Source organism: Megachile rotundata, chromosome 1 (genome assembly GCF_050947335.1).
Source record: "Megachile rotundata isolate GNS110a chromosome 1, iyMegRotu1, whole genome shotgun sequence".
In the NCBI taxonomy this organism is placed as follows: domain Eukaryota; kingdom Metazoa; phylum Arthropoda; class Insecta; order Hymenoptera; family Megachilidae; genus Megachile; species Megachile rotundata.
This window is the reverse complement of record NC_134983.1, coordinates 9,085,112-9,106,446: the sequence shown is the minus strand read 5'-3', so window position 1 is coordinate 9,106,446 and position 21,335 is coordinate 9,085,112. Positions and strand designations below refer to the sequence as shown.

The 21,335-nt window shown below is 34.3% G+C and overlaps 1 protein-coding gene across 1 annotated transcript; it reads right to left on the bottom strand.

Annotated features, from left to right (window-relative positions):
* Window positions 1–348: 348 nt before the first annotated feature.
* NT1 (Neurotrophin 1) lies at window positions 349–19,404 on the bottom strand. The gene is made up of 10 exons (XM_076540415.1): window positions 18,997–19,404; window positions 8,919–9,077; window positions 8,147–8,287; window positions 7,000–7,105; window positions 6,544–6,667; window positions 5,451–5,633; window positions 4,717–4,878; window positions 3,471–3,790; window positions 2,867–3,149; window positions 349–1,743 (listed from the first exon to the last, which is right to left on the bottom strand). The coding sequence occupies exons 1-10, from the start codon at window positions 19,024–19,026 to the stop codon at window positions 1,524–1,526; spliced, it is 1,728 nt and encodes a 575-aa protein (XP_076396530.1). The 5' UTR covers window positions 19,027–19,404; the 3' UTR covers window positions 349–1,523.
* Window positions 19,405–21,335: the final 1,931 nt, after the last annotated feature.

The following is a 21,335-nucleotide window of genomic DNA, read 5'->3' as shown; positions in this document are numbered from 1 at the left end:
TTATATATAACATAATATTATAATATTAAATGTAAATATAAAATCATAGAATTAAATTGAAATAATAAAGTCCTGACCCACTACGTTGTTAAGTGGCGAAATATGCAAATTAAAAGTTGATAGTATTAAATGAATTCAATTAGTTGAATAAAATAATAGCAAAGAAAATTGTTTAAACAAAAAGTCATGAGAACTGTAGTACACTAACATTTGAACGTCAGATAAAACAGTTGAGTTGAGAAATATTCAGAGATTATGAAACATCATACAAGAAAGTATCATTTATTTCGTCCCTGTAAATTGTAACTAGAGAAAAGGTATGTAAAAACAGGAAAGACTACGCTCGAGTCGTTGCCGTATCGTTTATTCAATAATTCGTGTGACACGAATATTCAAATAATCGTTGACAATTCATAAATTAATAAACGTTAAAAGTAATAAATATATTAATACAAAATTCACGCAGTATTACATAACTATAGCGAAGTAATTGCACCTGCCCAATGTGGTCGTAATACTTCTACAGTTAGAACGTTCGCTATCGTTACAATGAGCATTGCATTAGTACTCTTTGATCGAAGATATACTTTGGAGTAAAATTAAAATTTGGAGCAAAAATTTATGACAATTTTTTAAAATGTTGAATTTGATGGCATTCGATAACTCTTATTCAGTCAAGGTGAGTTTAATGAACGCCTAATTATTTATTGGGTGTTGAGTGTGACGTGCATTTTGGTGTGATGAGTAGTCAATTAGAAAATGTTCAAGTTTTCAAGTTTTTAAGTTTTTAAGTTTTCAAGTTTTCAAGTTTTCGAGTTTTCAAGTTTTCAAGTTTTCAAGTTTTCAAGGTTTCAAGCTTTCAATTATTCAACTATTCAACTATTCATTTATTTCTTCAATTTTTCCATTTTTCCATTCTTCCATTTTTCCATTTTTCCATTTCTCCATTTTTTCAATTTTTCAATTTTTCAGCTCTTCAATTCTTAAACTCTTCAACTCTTCCATTATTCAATTATTCAATTATTCAGTTCATGAATTTTCAGTTCTTCAATTCTTCAATTATTAAAATTTTCTAATTTTCAACTCTTCAAGTTTCCAAATTATCAAATTCTATGTTTGAAAATTTCTATACTTCTTAGCTATCAAAGAATCAAGTACTTAAATTGCTAATTTTCTAAATTTAAAAATTTAAACATTTTAAATACATATACTTGTCAATTTCCAAATTTACGTTACCAAACTATGCACGCCAATACTCGTGTTTTTCCACATACGCCAGATCTATCCACTAGTCTAATTTATAATAGCATAATTATCGGAATAAATCGTCAATCGTGACGAACAAGGAGTACTAATGAAGCTAGAAAGGATACCAGAATACAAGTATCTATACATAGATATAAAAAAAGTAAACATGTATAAAATCTAACAATTTGATACATAATACTTTCGTTTCTCAAGGATCGATTAACGTTACAAAATGAAAGAAACGATCAGGTACTCCGAAAAAGGTGAAATGTCAATTAAGATGATATCATCGGTTTCCACGAGTTCGAATCATTCTGATCCGAGGCCGATTGAGTTTCTGCCGATTGCAACATCGATGCTTCCGGTCGAAAAAAATCGATAATCGGATGGTAATTGTAATTGATTCGCCTCTGTGGTTCGTGGTACTCGTCGTCGAAACCGCCATTTTGTAACCGCGACGTGGCGTCCATTTCCAGGTCGTATGGTTGACTGTACCTGAATAATTAAATTCGTTAAATGAATTAACTGTAAGATCGTGCTGTGCAAGAACTGTGTTATGTAAAGTAATAGTTAGGTAAGATTGAAAGTGGGTTAAGATATTGTGGCTTATTGCTATTGATTTAAGCTCATATTTTTTAAGATTTTATATTTTCATATTTAATTTTCAATAATTCACCTAATTTATCTAATTCACTAAATTTCTACATTTTCAAATTTTTAGTTTGGGAATTTAGGGATTGTTAGATTTCTGAATTCTTTAATTTTATATTTTGGAAGATAGAGATTTTTCAATTTCCAAATTTTCAAATTTTTAGTTTGGGAATTTAGGGATTGTTGCATTTCTGAATTCTCTAATTTTATATTTTGGAAGATAGAGATTGTTCAATTTCCAAATTTTCAAATTTTTAGTTTGGGAATTTAGGGATTGTTGGATTTCTGAATTCTCTAATTTTATATTTTGGAAGATAGAGATTTTTCAATTTCCAAATTTTCAAATTTTTAGTTTGGGAATTTAGGGATTGTTGCATTTCTGAATTCTCTAATTTTATATTTTGGAAGATAGAGATTGTTCAATTTCCAAATTTTCAAATTTTTAGTTTGGGAATTTAGGGATTGTTGGATTTCTGAATTCTCTAATTTTATATTTTGGAAGATAGAGATTTTTCAATTTCCAAATTTTCAAATTTTTAGTTTGGGAATTTAGGGATTGTTGGATTTCTGAATTCTCTAATTTTATATTTTGGAAGATAGAGATTTTTCAATTTCCAAATTTTCAAATTTTTAGTTTGGGAATTTAGGGATTGTTAGATTTCCGAATTCTCTAATTTTATATTTTGGAAGATAGAGATTGTTCAATTTCCAAATTTTCAAATTTTTAGTTTGGGAATTTAGGGTCTGTTAGATTTCCGAATTCTCTAATTCTATATTTTAGAAGATAGAGATTGTTCAATTTCCAAATTTTTAATTATTTAGTTTAACGATTTTGGGTCTGCTAGATTTCTGAATTTTTTAATTCTACATTTTGAAATATCGAAATTATCCTATTTCTAAATTTTCAAATTTTTAGTTTGGGAATTTTATGATTGTTAGATTTTTCAATTCAAAAGTGAATTATTACCTATTTAATATTGTACTGTTATTTAAACTTTCGGTGTTTTCTTCAACATGAGACGTTGATTCCCTTCTGTATGGTGGTCTACCCGGTCTACTTGGTCTAGAACCTTTCAGTAATGGACCAGTGTACCCAGGTGCTCTTGTATTTGGAGCATGTTGCTGAGGCAATTTATCGAATGGTCTTGAACTCAAAGAGGAAGGCTGTTTTTTAGGCCTCGTTCTGACAGGAAGCGTAAAAGTTGGTCTACTTGGAGTAGCTTCCGTTAAAGGCTTCTTATTGCTTGAACCTATAAAATTGTAAAAATATAACAACTTGAATAATTATCTTTAATTTTCAAAATTCGAACCTCATCAACTATAATTGTTAGATCTAACTACATCAAATTTAATTATTCAATAAAATCAGACGTGCTATTGAAAACAAATATTAAACAATTTTATTCATAAATGAACTCCTGAACCAACAGTTTAAATAATTACATTAAAAATTCTTTAATGAAAAGTATTACTTAAGTAAAGTATTATAGTATTACATGTTACAATTTGTTATCTGCTTGTACAAGAATTTAATTTTTAAATTGTATGCAATTTTAACAAATAAAGAGTACCCAGGGCAGAATCAAATCCAGCGACGAATTTGTTCAAATAGTTCAACTTGGAATCTTCGAAGTCATCTTTCTGTTCGTTGTTTGTGGCAAAATCGGATCCAGGAAAGGACTCCTTGATCCTTGAAGGTGGATCATTCTGATGGGGTGGAAAAATCTCAGCGTAACCGTGAACGTGACAGCTGCAGCAGGTTGGTACTTTGAAGATGTCCATGTGAAGACCCAATTTACTGTCCCACGTTAAAAGTCTGTGGTAGTTGTACACCTGAACGCAGGACGATCGATAGTTCTCCGAAATGAAGGAACAGCTCGATTGGGGATTCCTGAAATGATCAAACTCAGTTTGAAGAAAACGAAGAGAAGTATAGTTAGATATAAAGTTTATTTAGTTAAGAACAAGTTAGCTATGGAACAAACACTTAGACAGTTGACTTTGAAATTGCAATATTTAATCTTAATTGTTTTTTATATTTAATTATATATCAACTTCAAATAATATCTCTTCTGATATTTTGATTTATTTTGTAACACTTATTGCATTATAAAAGTGAAATTACAATTAAATAACCAAGTTGTAATGGTGAGAAAAATTGTAGTTGTAACGACAAAAATATTGTAGCTGCACTGATAAAAAATATGATGAACAGCATTTAATGCTATATTTACTCAATTTTTATTATGATTATGTACGTTACTGTGATACCACGTTAAATAAATTGTACGCGTATCTGAAAAGGACACTGTAAAAAATATAAATGACAATTTTATGAACCACCATCCAGTCTCATAAGTTGACTGAATAAAGAAATAATAAAATTTTAAACCTGTGTTTTTGTGGTCGTAAACCTTAAACTTCGCGCTACACGAAACTTGGTAATTGCACGGTATCAAGCTACAATTCAAAGAACCCTTTCGTTTTTAAAACAGATTCTCGTTATGACGAGCGAAAGCGAAACACGATGTCAACTGTGAAAAATACTGTATCAATTCACCACAAACAGCTGCGAACAAAGTGGTCATTTTGCTCACTGGCACGTGACGAAGCGCAAAATTTCAATTTCTACGAAGTTGCGTTGAGGATGTTCAAACGTTTCTGGGAAATCACTTTGCAGAAAAATTTAACCGAATCACTTTCTTTCAATTTGGAAAAGCATTGAAACGGAAGAGCGGTAGATAAAATTGTTTTTGAAAAACAGATAAAAAGTTGGAATCGCCATTGTGAGGAGATATGAAAGTGGATGTTACTTACGAACATTTTTCCAGACGCAAAGTTTGTGTGTGTTCTCCAGTGTTTATGATATATTTCCAGATACCGGAAGCGGCTCTAGCCAGTTGTGGACGAGCGTACTTGACTACTGACGGACACGTGAAGCCTTCTTCAACGTTGTCGAATGAAGTTGTATCGGATCTCCTGAAATTAATTTGCAACATTGTTAAGCTCTTTTAGTTTGTGGCTTTATAGAAATATAAAGACTTTATTGGACGCTAATGTCAAGATATTTAAAAGCTGTAGTGTTCTGAATTAGGTTGAGATATTTCTGATATTTAATTTTATACTTATTTTATTTAGGAAGAGTTAAGTTTAATAGATTTATTTTAAGATTTACTTCATCTAGCTCATCTACTTCATATAACTCAATTACTTCGTTTACATCATCTAGTTTACCCAGTTCATCTAGTTTAGTTAGTTCATCTACTTCATCTAGGTCATCTAACTCATTTTGTTCTTATACTTCATTCACACGATTTACTTGATCAACTTCATCTACTTCAACTTCTTCATCTACTTCATATTCTTACTTCAAGATTTATTAATTAAGTAAAAAATACATAAGTCAGTAAAATAGTGATACGATTCGTAGCATGCACTGCTGCGTGTCGAGTTGTCATTCAACAGGGGCACCCTTCAAAAGCAACCACCTGTATATTTACTCTAATCGCAATAACTCAATTTTTCTATGCAATAGTACTTTGTATTCTTACCTTCTAATCTCGTTGCTCTCATATCGATTCTCGTATCGGCCATCGTACTTGTTCTCGAATTTATTTTCAAGAGGCAACGCTATTGGCACATCCCCGGATTCATCAAAATCTTGAGACTTGTAATCCGTCAACAAAGCAGCGACCATCTCTTTGTTGCTCCTCAAACTTCTGGTGATTGTTTCGCTAAACAATTGTTCAATTAAAATAAAAAACCGATGAATAATCTTATAAGCAATCCTTTTTAATGATTGCACATAGATTCGGTTAATCCTTGAGTTATCCTTAAATCTGTCTTATATAAGATAAAACTGTGAGTTTGTAATAATTTAAAAGATTGAAAAATTGGAACTGTTCTTCGTGACTTTTATATATTTATTATTTTAACATATGAGCTAATGTAAGTATGATAAATATGCAAGTGACATCAAGACTAATAATAATATTAAAACCAATAACAATTTTATACATATTAGCAATTATATGTACTGATCTATAATTCGATTATAGAAACAATCCATCAATTACTGAATGAACCAAAAATTATTTTACAAATATTTTAACAAATTTTCAGATGTAATTTTCTCCTGAAACAAGCTTCATACGAAAAATTTTTATTGTAGATGTCAGACTAATTTTTTCACATACAATCGCATTCGCCGCACAAGTTACATCACACCCTATAATTTCGTTCGCAAGACATTCGTCCGAATTCGTTTCACGATTCGCCACGGAAAGGAAAAGGAAATGAAAGTCATTGCTTTCGCCGGTGTTTCCACAACTTCCGTCCTGCCGCCCGTAATTCCTAATTAAAAACTTAAGAACGGTTATGAGAATAACAGTATTGCGCAATTGGCATAGAAACCAGTAGAATAACGAGAACTTTCTTTCGTTTTAACGAGCCCACGAATTACGCCGTTACCATTGTAAAATTGCCATCACACATTCACCCAATTATCGCAAGAATTCCCTTAATTCCCTTATTGTCCAGTGGAGAAAGCGCATTGAAATGCCTCGTGAAACGTGTTGTGCAATGGTTGCAACCCTGAATGAAAACGATCGAGGAAAAAAGTGAAGAAGTTGCCGAGGTACTTACTGCGGATAATCGGCTGCTTCCAGGCAGACTGTCTTCGTGAAGAAAGTACACTCTTTCTCCGTTGGATCCCTCTTCGCTTCCGTTGGACGTCTTGGTGGTCTCGTCAATGGCGTTCTCGACAGATCTGTGGATAATTGGTTACACGCTGTAATTCATTTCCTTCAGTGAGTTTTTGCTTCAATATTTTTGTAACACGTGCGAATTAAAAATTACAGAGCACAAGATTCTACCAACCTTCACAATGCATTTTAAAAAATATACAAAAGGTAGCATTCTATGTGCAAAAATAAGATGAATATGTAGAATAAATTTTTTTCGCGTAAGATTTGGTTGTGTGAGATAATTGAATTCGTAAATTCATCAAAGGTATTCATCAAACAATTTATTCATAGCAAAATGTGTGATAACTTCGATACATTATAGTATTTATATTAACCTGATATAAATCATATTAACCTGAATAAACGTTCCTCCGATTAGGTGGTGCCAGTCTTCTGGGAGGAGACGGACGATAAGTAGGTCGTTTCCTCAAGTTGGGTCTAACAATTTTCAGTTCCTGTGGCTGTAACAAAAAACATTAATCTGAAAAATTGCAAAAATTCGCAGGCTTAAGATACAAAAATAGAAGAAATTGTGTAACAAAGTGGAATAAGGTGAAAAAAGAAAACAGTTAATGGTTGAAAGATCCTCAGCTCTCAGACACATTTAATTCTTTAGAATTAAATTTCACACCACCGTGGTGGCTTCTTTGTTTCATAATGCATAAATAAACACGCTTATCCTCTCAGGCGAATTTTATCTTTCCTGTTGCATTAATTATACTTGAATCTCAATTTCCACAGCTTCTATCTGAAAATCTTGATCGCAACAATGTACGCGTGTCTGGGTACATTTTAAGCCGTCGGTGTACGTTAATTAATGTCCCGAATTACGTCCTTTATGCGCGGCATCGTTTCGAAGATCTTCACGATTCTCCTTGGGAATTTTGACAAGTAACGAGATAAATATGAACGTCGATTATGGTGAAAGTACTTGCCCAAGAAAATAATCGCAGAAAGTGTCTCGCTAAGAAATTCCTAGATCACGATCACCGTATAATTTCTGCATTCAACTTTGATGGAAGATAAAGTTTACGAACGAAAATAGCAGACCTGACCAAAAACGTTCCAGTGAAATTTCACTTGAACGAGGTTCCAATTGCATGTATTTTAGAAACTAGGGATATGATAATAAGATGCGGTACAAAACAGAAAGCTACAAATCAGTAAGTAGATAAGTATAAGGCTTAGTATTCATACGCGACAAGTATATACAATTTTACTATGATTTATGACCTGAAGAACTTCTAAACTCGACTTTCTAAAGATCTTTTTTGTCGGAAGATAGATGGACGTTAATGTTTCGTCACGGTGTACTGTAGCAATATTCGGAAATCTGGATTTTCTGATGCAGAAATTCAAAGGTTTTTCCACTGCAGTTTCGAACTGTCGATGGACTTTGAAATAAATGAAAACCAAGACTTCACAATGAAAATTAATGTTTGTACTGTGACATATTATAGTTAGTAAGAGTACGACTATTCAATTATTATAGGTATTGTTACCTCTGGTAGCTCTTCAGGAGTTTCTTCATCACCGTTACCATCGTCGGATATGACTTTAGAGATGTCCGAACTTTTCGGCAACGCAAGATCTCTGCTGCCATTTTGTCTACTGGCAAATAGGGATCGAAGCCTCTCCAGTTGCTGAAAATTTATTTAATTTTCATATGAAAACGTCCATTTATACCAACTGTAATATCATCGCTTATATTAATAAAAATTATATACTATTTCTATCACAGTGACACAATTTAAATACTTTATGCAAATAATGTAACAACACTAAGTTTACGGACGTCCGATGATACTTTTGGATTAAAAATAGAGTATAACGATAAATAAGGGATGAAACATAATTTAAACAATTGCATCTCGACGAAAGATAAAATATCGACAAAAACATCTGAAGAACTCCTATAATTTAAAATAAGAAAGCGTCACTCCGACACGTTCCGTGAACTTCGTTAATAAAAACCCTCGACAACGCTGAATACAAGATGGCGGTCCATGCACCCCAATACTCTCCTTTCACTAAAACTCGTCACAACAAAAGTACATGTAAATCATTGACAATGTTAATTACAACCAAATTTAATTCCCCGAAACGTAACACTATTTCTGTATATACACATTTATTCGTCTTCTAATATCTGATGGCGTGTATATCAACGGTAACACGATAACAGCGAGTTTAGTCGGTTAAATTAGCCGTGGTTAATTCAGCGAACAGGACAGCTGGACGTTATTTATGCAAATAGAAATTTCTTTCGCTCACAGTCTCTCGGGTTTTGTCCGTCTTGTTCTTGGATCCTTCCCCGATGATCTTGATGGACGTGACTGTTGTCCCGTTGTTTTCTTTACGGTCGTTGAGGTCCCCGTCGTCTTTGAGATCCTCCTCGGCGCAGACATTAATCGAGGATAGTAGCACGACTGCCTAAACAGTGAAACGAACAATCGTGTAAATTTATCCATGAAAAATCATATTTTAGGTCAGCAAGATCGCTTGTCGTGTAATTATTCCAGTTAACGTTTTCAGAGGAGTATTTCAACGATTCATTATTTTCAGAACCATTGGTTAGCTTTCTATGGTTTAGTTTTTTTATTTATTCTGATTTTAATTGAGTATGGCTACATATAAAGATATTGTGTTTTGTGTATATTTACATACATAGTTTTGTTTATATATATGTACTAGAAACGTTTTGTTCATATCTATGTATCAGAGTTATTATATACTACTTATACCTAAGTCAGAGATACATCTGGTATAAATAAATCTCGTATAAATTGTATAAATTTTACATGCTTCTTCCGCTCTTTTTACTAAAGTTACTATTAACTATAAATTGTTAAACTACCTACTGTTACATTATATTATATTATAATATTAGTATATTATATTTATATGAATGATATTGTGTATGATATTAACGATATGAAATATGAATAGTATTACAGTGTAGTAGTCGTACAACTCTCAACATCCAGACATCATTAATGGCTTTATATTTCCGCTAACCTCTACATGAATATTAATCGAAACCATAAAACCAAGCTCACAAAAATATCACTATTACAATAACAAGTCAGAATCTGTCATTTTATATTACAGTTGAACTAATCAGTCTCGTTAATAATCGTGTGCTAATACAAAAAATATAATATATCAAGAACTCATTAATACGATACAATGCAATTAAAACAGTCCATAAACTTCTACCGATTATTATACTGTGATTAACTTTTTTACGTCGAATGCATAATTTACTGGTTGTAATAAAAAAGGAGAAGTAAGAACGTTTCATATTAAGTGCTGTGGGGGTCAGTGAACACCGATACTATAATTTACATATTGCGAATAATTAAACAGATGTTTATAAAAATTCGGAGAGTGGCATTGATATTATAATTCGCTTCGTGAGGTAGTGGATAGTTTAAAGTGGAAAAAGCTTTTGAAATAAGATTTCGAGTAGCAATATTCCGAATTCTAAGCTATGAAATTCTGCATTCTAGTATTACAAATTCTAGAATTCCAGAATTCCAAAATACGGAATTCTAAAATTTTGAAGTTCCAAAATTCCGAATTCCAAAATTTTGAAGTTCCAAAATTCCAAATTTCAAAATTCCGAATTCCAAAATTTTGAAGTTCCAAAATTCCAAATTCCAAAATTTTGAAATTCCAAAATTCCGAAATCCGACATTTTGAAGTTCCAAAATTTCAAATTCCAAAATTTGGAAGTTCCAAAATTCCGAATTCCAAAATTTGGAAGTTCCAAAATTCCGAATTCCAAAATTTTGAAGTTCCAAAATTTTGAAGTTTCAAAATTCCAAATTCCAAAATTCCGAATTCCAAAATTCCGAATTCCAAAAATGGAGACTTCCAAAACTTGAAATTCCAGATTCTAAAATTTCAAATTTCAAATTCCAAAATTTCCGAACTTCTCACTTTCCAAATTCGAATCATACTAGCAGTACCTACCGACCATGCTTTCCCAATATTATACGTAAACCTGCCGACATGTTACCGTGAGTGAACTATCAATAATTGGAGACCGATCCTTTCGCTCTCATAATCGTAACGCCTCGAATAACAGAATTTCCCGAAACAGACAATAGCACAATTCCCCTATTATGTCCGCGGGAATCGAAGGCGAGGAAACGTTACTCGAAGCTTCTGGTTATATTAGTTATCACGGAAGAAATCTCGAACACGAATGGCTGCGATAATTTCGTTGCTGTTTTTCAACGGAAGTGTCGGTGCAACGCGCAAATTGACGGCGTGCAATCTCTTGGAGCACCGGGTAAAAACTCTTCTCGAAGAGATTGGACCGCATTCGACTCGCATCAGTCCGGTGAAATCGTATGATTTTCCTTCGAACGACACGCAGAAGAAAATCCGAAGAAGAAAATATACGCACACAGGTGAAAGTCACCTACGTCAAACATTAATTGCTAGAACATCAGCTAACTGTGCGTTTGCATAGTTTTTTGTTTTATTTAGAAAACGAATTGTTGTCGTGTCGATTAATTGATGCTGATGGATCCTCGTTAATCGGACTCGACTAGTTTCTCCGCTTTGAATTTGACTTTCACGTTGATACGATGACAACGGTACTTTCTAAAATATGAAATTTTCTCACGATATTGACGTAGAACCTTCTCGCTATTTTACGTTAAACGATTATACGACCGCTTAACGAGAATGAACTCAAGGAGCCCGTAATTCGAATATGTGTTTACTGCATAAATACACTTTCACGTTCATATTCATGTGTTCGATTTTTTGAGAAAAAGTACTGATGACACCTTGTATTGTGTTGATTATAATATCATTTTTTATTGTATTGTGTATTCATCCAAAATCTCATTAATTGCAGATCATTAAATTACCATCATGAAATTATCAGTTTCATTTTAATGATGTATTTTAACAAACAGAATAATAATCATATTTACAGTGATCAAAAATATTTTGTTGACAAATGAAAAATGAACGTAGAATACCTGTACAGTAAGTCGACTTCAGAAATTTTTGACAAATTTTTCAAATTATCGCAAGATTAATTATATTTGAGTAGCTTTACATGTACTGCAATATTTTTGATCACAATGGAATTAGTTTAGGCGTCGTTGTATAATATCTGTTACATAGTAACTTTGTTTCATAATTTCTCTTGATTCTATTTTGGTCTGATCACAATCATGATAATTCTGTGCAAATAGTTCTTAATTAGAAATGTGATGATTTCTACCGGGGTAGATAGCGTAAACTGTAAGCGTGATAAATCATTCGAGATATCAATCTTTGCAATTTTTATTCAATTAATATTTTGTTCCTTAATATTTTTCGCTTAGTATTTTGTTCCTGTTTGAGTCTGACTAGATTCCGTATACTTCGTAAATAGTTTTGAAGTTATTGTAACTGAAATTCTGACAATTACAAAGATCTGAATGCCACAGTGGAACATTATACCATTTTACTGTTATTTGAATATGGAATGTCTGATTAATACAAGTTAATTACTATATATATGAGCTATACCAGAATCCACGCTAAATTGAACATAATTCCACCACGTAAACCGAAATCCACGATCTATAAGTTCCGCTACTTGGTAAAGCAACCTTAATCCACATAGCCCCTGGGTGGTCTCACAAGTACAAAAAACATGTTCCCGTACTCTGTGACATATCCAATTTGATATTGTCAATCAAGATGTCGCTCGAGGCACCACTATTAGATCCAATGTATCACAACTATCACTTACCACTCTATTCCTGTTAATAAATCAAACCGAGTTCTCAGTTATGCTTACACCTAGTTGAACCTGTTTCTTTCGTGTTAATACCAATCGAACAATGATCAGCTTCCGAAGAACATTCTTTTTAACATGTGTCTCCGAATTGTATACATGAAATGTCATAGTAGCATTGCATGAGGTGCTTTTGGAATTGCAAGAATTCCAATATTTAGAATACCAAAGTTCCGAATCCCATATTTCCAGAATTCCAAAATTGTGAAATTCCAAAGTTCCGAATTCCAAAACCCCCAGTTCCAAGATTCCCACTTCCAAAATTGTGAAATTCCAAAGTACTGAATTCCAAAACCCCCAATTCCAAGATTCCCAATTCCAAAATTGTGAAATTCCAAAGTTCCGAATTCCAAAATTGTAAAATTCCAAAGTAATGAATTTCAAAATTGTGAAATTCCAAAGCTCCGAATTCCAAAACCACCAATTCCAAGATTTCCACTTCCATAATTCTGAAATTCCAAAGTACCGAATTTCAAAATTGTGAAATTCCAAAGTTCCGAATTCCAAAACCACCAATTCCAAGATTTCCACTTCCATAATTCTGAAATTCCAAAGTTCCGAATTCCAAAGTACCGAATTCCAAAATTGTGAAATTCCAAAGTCCCGAATTCCAAAATTTTGAAATTCCAAAGTTCCGAATTCTAAAACCCCCAATTCCAAGATTCCCACTTCCAAAATTGTGAAATTCCAAAGTTCCGAATTCCAAAATTGTGAAATTCCAAAGTACCGAATTTCAAAATTGTGAAATTCCAAAGCTCCGAATTCCAAAACCACCAATTCCAAGATTTCCACTTCCATAATTCTGAAATTCCAAAGTACCGAATTTCAAAATTGTGAAATTCCAAAGTTCCGAATTCCAAAACCACCAATTCCAAGATTTCCACTTCCATAATTCTGAAATTCCAAAGTTCCGAATTCCAAAGCACCGAATTTCAAAATTGTGAAATTCCGAAGTTCCGAATTCCAAAACCCCCAGTTCCAAGATTCCCACTTCCAAAATTCTGAAATTCCAAAGTTCCGAATTCCAAAACCCCCAGTTCCAAGATTCCCACTTCCAAAATTCTGAAATTCCAAAGTTCCGAATTCCTCAATTGTGAAATTCCAAGGTTCCGAATTCCAAAACCCCAATTCCAAGATTTCCACTTCCAAAATTGGAAAATTCCAAAGTACCGAATTCCAAAATTTTGAAATTCCAAAGTTCCGAATTCCAAAACCTCCAATTTCCACAATTCCAAATTCCAAAATTCCAAATTCCAAAATACCAAATTTCCAAAATTCGATTTCCTACCTGTCATTACCAATCATACAATGATCAGCTGCCAAAGAACAATCCTTCCTCTCTCTAACACGTGCCTCCAAATTACATACACGAAATACCAGAGTGCAATTGCACGAGACGGTAAACGTTGACACAGGATATGGTGGATGTAACACAACGCTTTAAGTACTTCAACACGTTATCTGTCACGTGAAATAACCATAAACGTGAAAATTCCAACATATCCTCCTCTGTTTGCAATCAGCGTTGACCCAGTAACCATGATGCTCAGTAGAAGGAAGAGAGCTACGATTTCACTGAGTGATCTTTTTCTTTCATATCGCGGCTCGTCATCGCTTCTTGGCCAATAGCGTACGATTTTCAGGATATTTTGTAAGTCGTGGCTGCTTTTTATGATTATTTGCTCGAAACGGTTGCATCGTTTCCTTTACTCTTGCCGGCTCAACCATTAAATATCGCTCGGAACCTTTTCATCTACTATACTTCTTTTAAATTATTTTCAAAATTTGAAAATTAATTTCCCATGTCATATAATATTCTACTCATTTTGTATTGATGTTCATATATAAAATTTGTACAAGTTGAAAAAGTATATGTATAGAAAGGTGATGTCCACACGTGTGTATAAGTTCATATGTAAACAGTGAAGATTTATTGACTTCAAAATGATGTTCATAAAATTTGTACGAGTGCATGAAAAAAATATATGTATAAAAAGAAGATGATGTCCACACATGTGTATGAATTCATATGTGAACAGTAAAGATTTATTGACTTCAAAATACTGATTTCAAAATGATGTTTCTTAAAATTTGTACAAGTGCATGAAAAAAATATATGTTCACATATATATATGAGTTCATATGTGATATGAATTCAAAACATATAGGTGATAGAAATACTTAAAGAGGTTACAAACAACGTATACCAAACATAATTAGTATATCTTCTATTTCTTGCAAACGATGTAGCAAATAATGCATAGTGAAAGGTTCTGATAATCTCAGACTTATAACAAGAAAAAACAGCAAAACTATCGATTATAAATGACTTCATCTAGACAACACTTTCATCTAGATAAGATTTGCATGCATAATATATTTGAATAAAATAAGAAACGATACCTCAAATATTTCACACACAAAATGTGTACATAAAATTTGAATAATATATTAATAACGTACAATGTAATGACTCATCTCAATTTTCAAAATGCCGATAAAATCTGTTTACAGATAATTTTCGAAGACAAAAGTTTCCCATACACGAGGCACACAATGGTTCGCAAACCTTGAAAAGGAGGATCCGGTTGACTAACTACAGTTGAAGTGTTAATACACCTTTCATGAATGAAAGAGTACGAAGATAAAGAACTTTTGTAGAACGTATTCATTTGTCAGCGATTCTCCGCAATATTTTCATGTTACTATTTCTTACCGCATTGTCACCGAATGAAATTCTGCTGGGGACTAGATTATCACCAAGGTGGACTTTCACCGAGCTTATCGAACTAAGAAGATAAATGTTTTGCGGTAAATTATAAATCCTAACCGTCGACTTTGTGTTGGTATATCGGTTAAAATCTGCAGTGAAATTTCAAAGAAAATTATAACTTTCAGTTACGTTCGACAAAGAGAGAGACCGTACATAAATCGTGCAATATTTCAGGCTTATTGCTATTTGGTCTTTTAATATATCATTTTAATCCTTCGGTGATAAATGCTTTTGATAAATGCACAGATGGGTGTGTGCAACATTCTGCTGCACGTTGTACATTTTTATGCTACAGTAAACTTTAGATTTATTGCCGCGAACAGAGATGTATGGTAATATGGCAATAGTATATTAGTTTATGATGTATGCTGACATAACCTGTGTGAATACGTTGAAAATACAAAGGGAATGAAATGCAGTTGAGATGTGGTTCAGGGTGTAACGCTTTTGAGATGTAACGTGATCGAAATATTATGTGGTCAAGATGTGATTGAGGTACAACGTAAATGGGAGATAACACGAATGAGATGTGTGTACTAAGCATAATGCGACAACGGCGTCTGAAGTAACACGATCTAATATATAACACGATATAGAGAAGTAACATGATCTAGATACAACGCGATGGAAATACAATATGGTTAAGATACAACGCGTACCGAATACTACACGTACCGAATACAACGCGTACCGAATACTACGCGTGCCAAATACTACACATATCAAATACTACATGTACCGAATACTACACGTACTGAATACAACGCGTACCGAATACTACACGTACCGAATACTACACGTACCGAATACTACACGTACTGAATACAACGCGTACCGAATACTACGCGTACCGAATACTACACGTACCGAATACAACGCGTACCGAATACTACACGCATCGAATACTACACGCACCGAATGCTACACGCACCGAATGCTACACATATCAAATACTACACGTACCGAATACAACGCGTACCGAATACAACACGTACCGAATACTACACGCGCCGAATACTACACGCACCGAATGCTACACATATCAAATACTACACGTACCGAATACTACACGTACCGAATACTACACGCACCGAATGCTACACATATCAAATACTACACGTACCGAATACAACGCGTACCGAATATTACACGCACCGAATACTACACGCACCGAATGCTACACATATCAAATACTACACGTACCGAATACTACGCGTACCGAATACTACACGTACCGAATACAACGCGTACCGAATACTACACGCATCGAATACTACACGCACCGAATGCTACACGCACCGAATGCTACACATATCAAATACTACACGTACCGAATACAACGCGTACCGAATACAACACGTACCGAATACTACACGCGCCGAATACTACACGCACCGAATGCTACACATATCAAATACTACACGTACCGAATACTACACGTACTGAATACTACACGCACCGAATGCTACACATATCAAATACTACACGTACCGAATACAACGCGTACCGAATATTACACGCACCGAATACTACACGCACCGAATGCTACACATATCAAATACTACACGTGCCGAATACTACACGTACTGAATACAACGCGTACCGAATACTACACGTACCAAATACAACGCGTACCAAACACAATACCATGGAGATATAACGCGTTAGAAATTTGACGCGAACGAAATGCAACGCGTCCCGAATACCACGCGATCGAATTACAGCGCGAATGAAATGCAACGCGATCGAATTACAGCGCGAATGAAATGCAACGCGATCGAGTTACAGCGCATATTGGATATAAGATCGAGTTACAACGCGTATCAAATAACACGCGATCAAATTACAGCGTATCTCCAGTATAACGCATTGGAGATACCACGTGTACAAAATACGTCGGATGAGTATACAACGCATTCATGATACAACGCGCTTCATACACATATTCTTTAGATATGTGCATGGAAATACACACATATTCTTTAGATACGTGCATGGTAATACTGCATACGATTATACATGTATCATGTGATAATACTATTTGAGAATACTGTTTGAGAAAAAGATAAAAAGTAAAAATATTTACAAAATTCGGAAAGAAACGTATTATGGAATAAAGGGAGAATGAATGACAATTGTATATCACAAATGCTGTCAACAACGATATATCATTATTCTACTAATAATTTGATATCTTTTACTAATAATTTTGATACTTTTTCTTTAAATTTCAACCTCCCTGTAATCAATAACACAAGAAAATAAAAAATCTAAAATTCCTTTGATCGTTTTCAAAATTTACCAATTCTTTCGTCGTTGAAGTATCTATCCTTTACGATCGACGGATCATTCTCACACGATCGTTTAGAAAAAAGTGATCGTGCAATGTTAATGAGATAACTGATGAAATGACTAATGCAGTAATTGCGTTATACAGCAATTTCGCAGAAATCGTGCCAGCGATAAGGCGCATATCAAAATCAGTTTCCCAGCAGCTTTCAGAACTCGGAAAGAATAGGTGATCGATAACCGGCAGACGATCACGATAAAGATAGTGCAACGATCGTTGCAATTTTATGGAATGAAATAGTACAGTCGAACAACGATCGTGTTTATATCGTTAATAAATCTTTCACTGCTATCACGCGAGAGGGAAGTTGCCATTCCACGGCAATTAAGGAGAATCTATTTACTTTTCCTGGTTCCGGCAGGTTACTGGATCAAGGCCATGTAAAGGTTGTTCCACTTTAGCCGAGAACAGGTAACAGATGTTACGAGGAGAGCAGTCGGTCACCTTTTTCCGATGGATACAGTGATACCATCGGAATTTATCTCGAAATTTACATGGTAATGTCGAAAAGTGTTAGAAATGTGGTACACTGTGTTTCAACGGTAGCGAACATGTGTACACGCGTGAGAAATTTATATTTATCAAATTCATAAATATTATTATCAAGTTTATAAGTGCCATTGCTTTCAAATTAATGAAACATTAATTATATTAATTACATTTTAAGCGAGATTAAAATTAATGTGGAATCTCATGATTGTTCGGATATGAAACAATATCAATTATTTAGTAGCGAAATTTCTGTTGAATTTAATTGGGTTATAAATTTGTAGTTCTTTGAGAGTTTAGTTTGCAGATTTATAAAGTTTCAAGACTAAGATATTCGACTTTACAAATTCACAAACTTCTCAAATTTCCTAAATTTCTAAACTCCCAATATCCCAAGATTTCTCAAATTTTCAATATCCCAAAATTTCTCAAATTTCAGAATCCTCAAATTCCCATCTTCCCTAAATATCCAAATCCCAAATTTCAAATCCCTCAATTCTAAACTCTCCAAATTCGTAAATTTCCAGGTCTGAAACTTGGAACACTTCCAAACTCAACTATTCACTAACTAAAATCAACTAAAATACTATTTTCAACTCCCCAACCCTCGATTTCCCTAGGGAAACCCACCATCCCCCACTGTACACACGGTTCAATGACTCCATAGATTGACTTCTCCAATGCCTATAATCGCGAGTCGCATCCACGAAAGTTTCTCGTGATTATGGATACACGAGATGTACCGGTTTAATCGATTCTTGAAAAATCGGTGAAAGTAGATTCTGCCTCGTCTTCATAGATGAAGAGTGAAAGAAGTTTCGAAGCGTGTGATTCCCACGAAACGAACTCAATCTTTGACAATATAACCGAACATTATAATCATCTAATATTCTTCCTCGAGTATAACATCGAGTCTTCTATTTCTTACCACCGTAATCAGGAGTAATCCTCGCGCCATTCTTCCTGTGATCTCTCATCAACTTCCTTATTCCCGTTGCACAAAATCACTATCACTGTCACCATCAATCTTCCACGAAATTATTGATCCATTTAGCAAGCAAAGTATTGGCAAGAAAAATTAACTTAAGACCACCAAATATGAATTGCTAGCTGAATTTGTTAGTTGCTTCAATTGATCGTTTCTTTCACAACTTTTTTCAAGAGTTTCTAACGAAAAATGGTTGCTCAGAGCTGTTGACGTTTATCCGTTTATTCGGATGAGGAAGATGAAGTTTCCACGTTGGTTCGATGACTTCCGCGCTGGTGGAGGCGTAGACCGACTTGTTGTTCGAGCGGTCGCGCAGTGCGTACGGACTTCGTCGGGTGGAAGGAGACGCTGAAGAAGAAGAATCGAGGCTCTCACGTGGGGATAAAATGTAGGAACGAGCGTGGTTCGTCCTGCGTGTTCCCCCTTCGTATAGCTCGTGACCGAGATAACCGGACGGTGGATAAGCGTGTCGTGTTCGAGATGAACAAGAAGTCGGCCACTCGACCTCCTCTTTCCTTCTCGGGCACATCTCTGCTCGGGGAGCAAATCGCCCGATCGTGTCACCCTTCATTGGACAGCGCGTTACGTTTTCTCTGCTTCCTTATTCTTCTGCTTAATTGTGGGTTCTCGTAATGGGATCTTACGTATTAAGCAATTTTTGGAATTGTTTAATAATTTTAATAACTACTTCCTTTAGTGCTTTTTTTTAGTACTTTTCTTAGTAGTCGATATAGCACTGTGACATAAGTTTATATCATGCAGAGTGCGATTCTGGCATCCCTTACATCTCCAGATTCTTGCATCTTCAGCCTATATCTCCAAATCTCGTTATGGACCTACATATCTATATTTCTATATTCCTGACACCTTACATTATCAAATCTCTATATCTCTAAATTTCTATAACTTACAATCTCTATATCCCCCAATTCCTGTATTCCCTTTCTTCATTTCTCAATCTCTAGGTCCCCAGTTTCATACATTTACAGTTACCTGTATTTCTATATCTGTACGTCTAGATCACTATGTCTCAAGATACCTATATTCCCAGGTTACTATATCTCAAGATTTCTATATGCTTAGATTGCTATATATGAAGGTCCCTCTAGATTGCTATATCTGAAGATCTCTATATGCCTAGATTGTTACACATACTCAGAGATCTCTGTATCCCATGTATTTCTAAAAATAATATATGTGATATATATGTAATATGTAATCTGTTACATACATTACACAATATGCAATATTGTCACACATGTAATACAATCTATTACATACATTATACAATAAATATGTACTCTATTATCTCTATCTATTTCTATTGTATGTCTCTATATTTCTATCTATGCTTGTATCCATATTTTCAATTGCCATGTCCTGTCCCTATATTTCTACATACCTATAATATTATATACTCCCACATACCTATACTCTCATATCCCAATATCTTGCACATCCCCACATCCCTGTATCTCTACATCCTTATTTTCCTATAACCCTACATCACTACATACATCGTTAAATTGAATCGCAAAGAGCCTCCTGTAGTTCACTAGTTTTACTCTATAAGTTTCCCCCCGTGGTCACACGCGAAGTGTCTCTGCGCCGAGATTCAAGGCATCGTTTCCACTGTCGAGTTCAAGGAATCTGCATTCCAAAGGGATCGCTCCGCATAAAGATCGTAAGAAGGCGCCGTAAGGTGTTTCCTCGAATGGTTCAACGATAGTCCGTGTCGTAGGGCAGCCATTCGGATGTTTAAGCGAACCGAGAAAATAGAAACGAATAATCGATGAATCGATCGACGGGTCAGTTACGACGATAAAAGGAATGGTTATTGCTTCCACGTGAACGGTGTTACAAGTTCAACTGACGCTGCGCTCGAAGGCACTAGAATCGGTAAGTGCATCGATGGAACGGAAGAAAAATATGGCTGATTTTTAATAGGACTGATGTTTAAATTGCAAATTTATTTTGATTTTTTGAGAATCAAAAATTTCTTCAGACGTTCAAATATTTACATATTTTTTAGTATGTCCTTAAGGAAATTTTGAAGGAGGCAATTAGGATCTTGCAATTGTTATTAAGGTCTTATCATCCTTCAAAAGTGATAAGAGGCTTAGATACTTGATAAAATAAGATACTTGAGAAGTGATGATTTTAATACTTCCATGAATTTATTAAAAAAAAATAAGAATGTGACAAATATGGTGTTTACGTTCCGAGAAATGTACCATGCACATTGCAATTTACGTTGTTATAGTTCGCTCGGAAACGCA

Bases quoted from the DNA above. Each gene is read 5' to 3' on its own strand.
- NT1 (XM_076540415.1), bottom strand. From the start codon at position 19,026: ATGGCGCGAGGATTACTCCTGATTACGGTG. The intron at 6,668-6,999 runs GTTAATATGATT...AATTATCCACAG, and splicing joins TCGGAGGAACGTTTATTCAG to ATCTGTCGAGAACGCCATTG. The intron at 3,791-4,716 runs GTAAGTAACATC...TGATCATTTCAG, and splicing joins TTGCGTCTGGAAAAATGTTC to GAATCCCCAATCGAGCTGTT.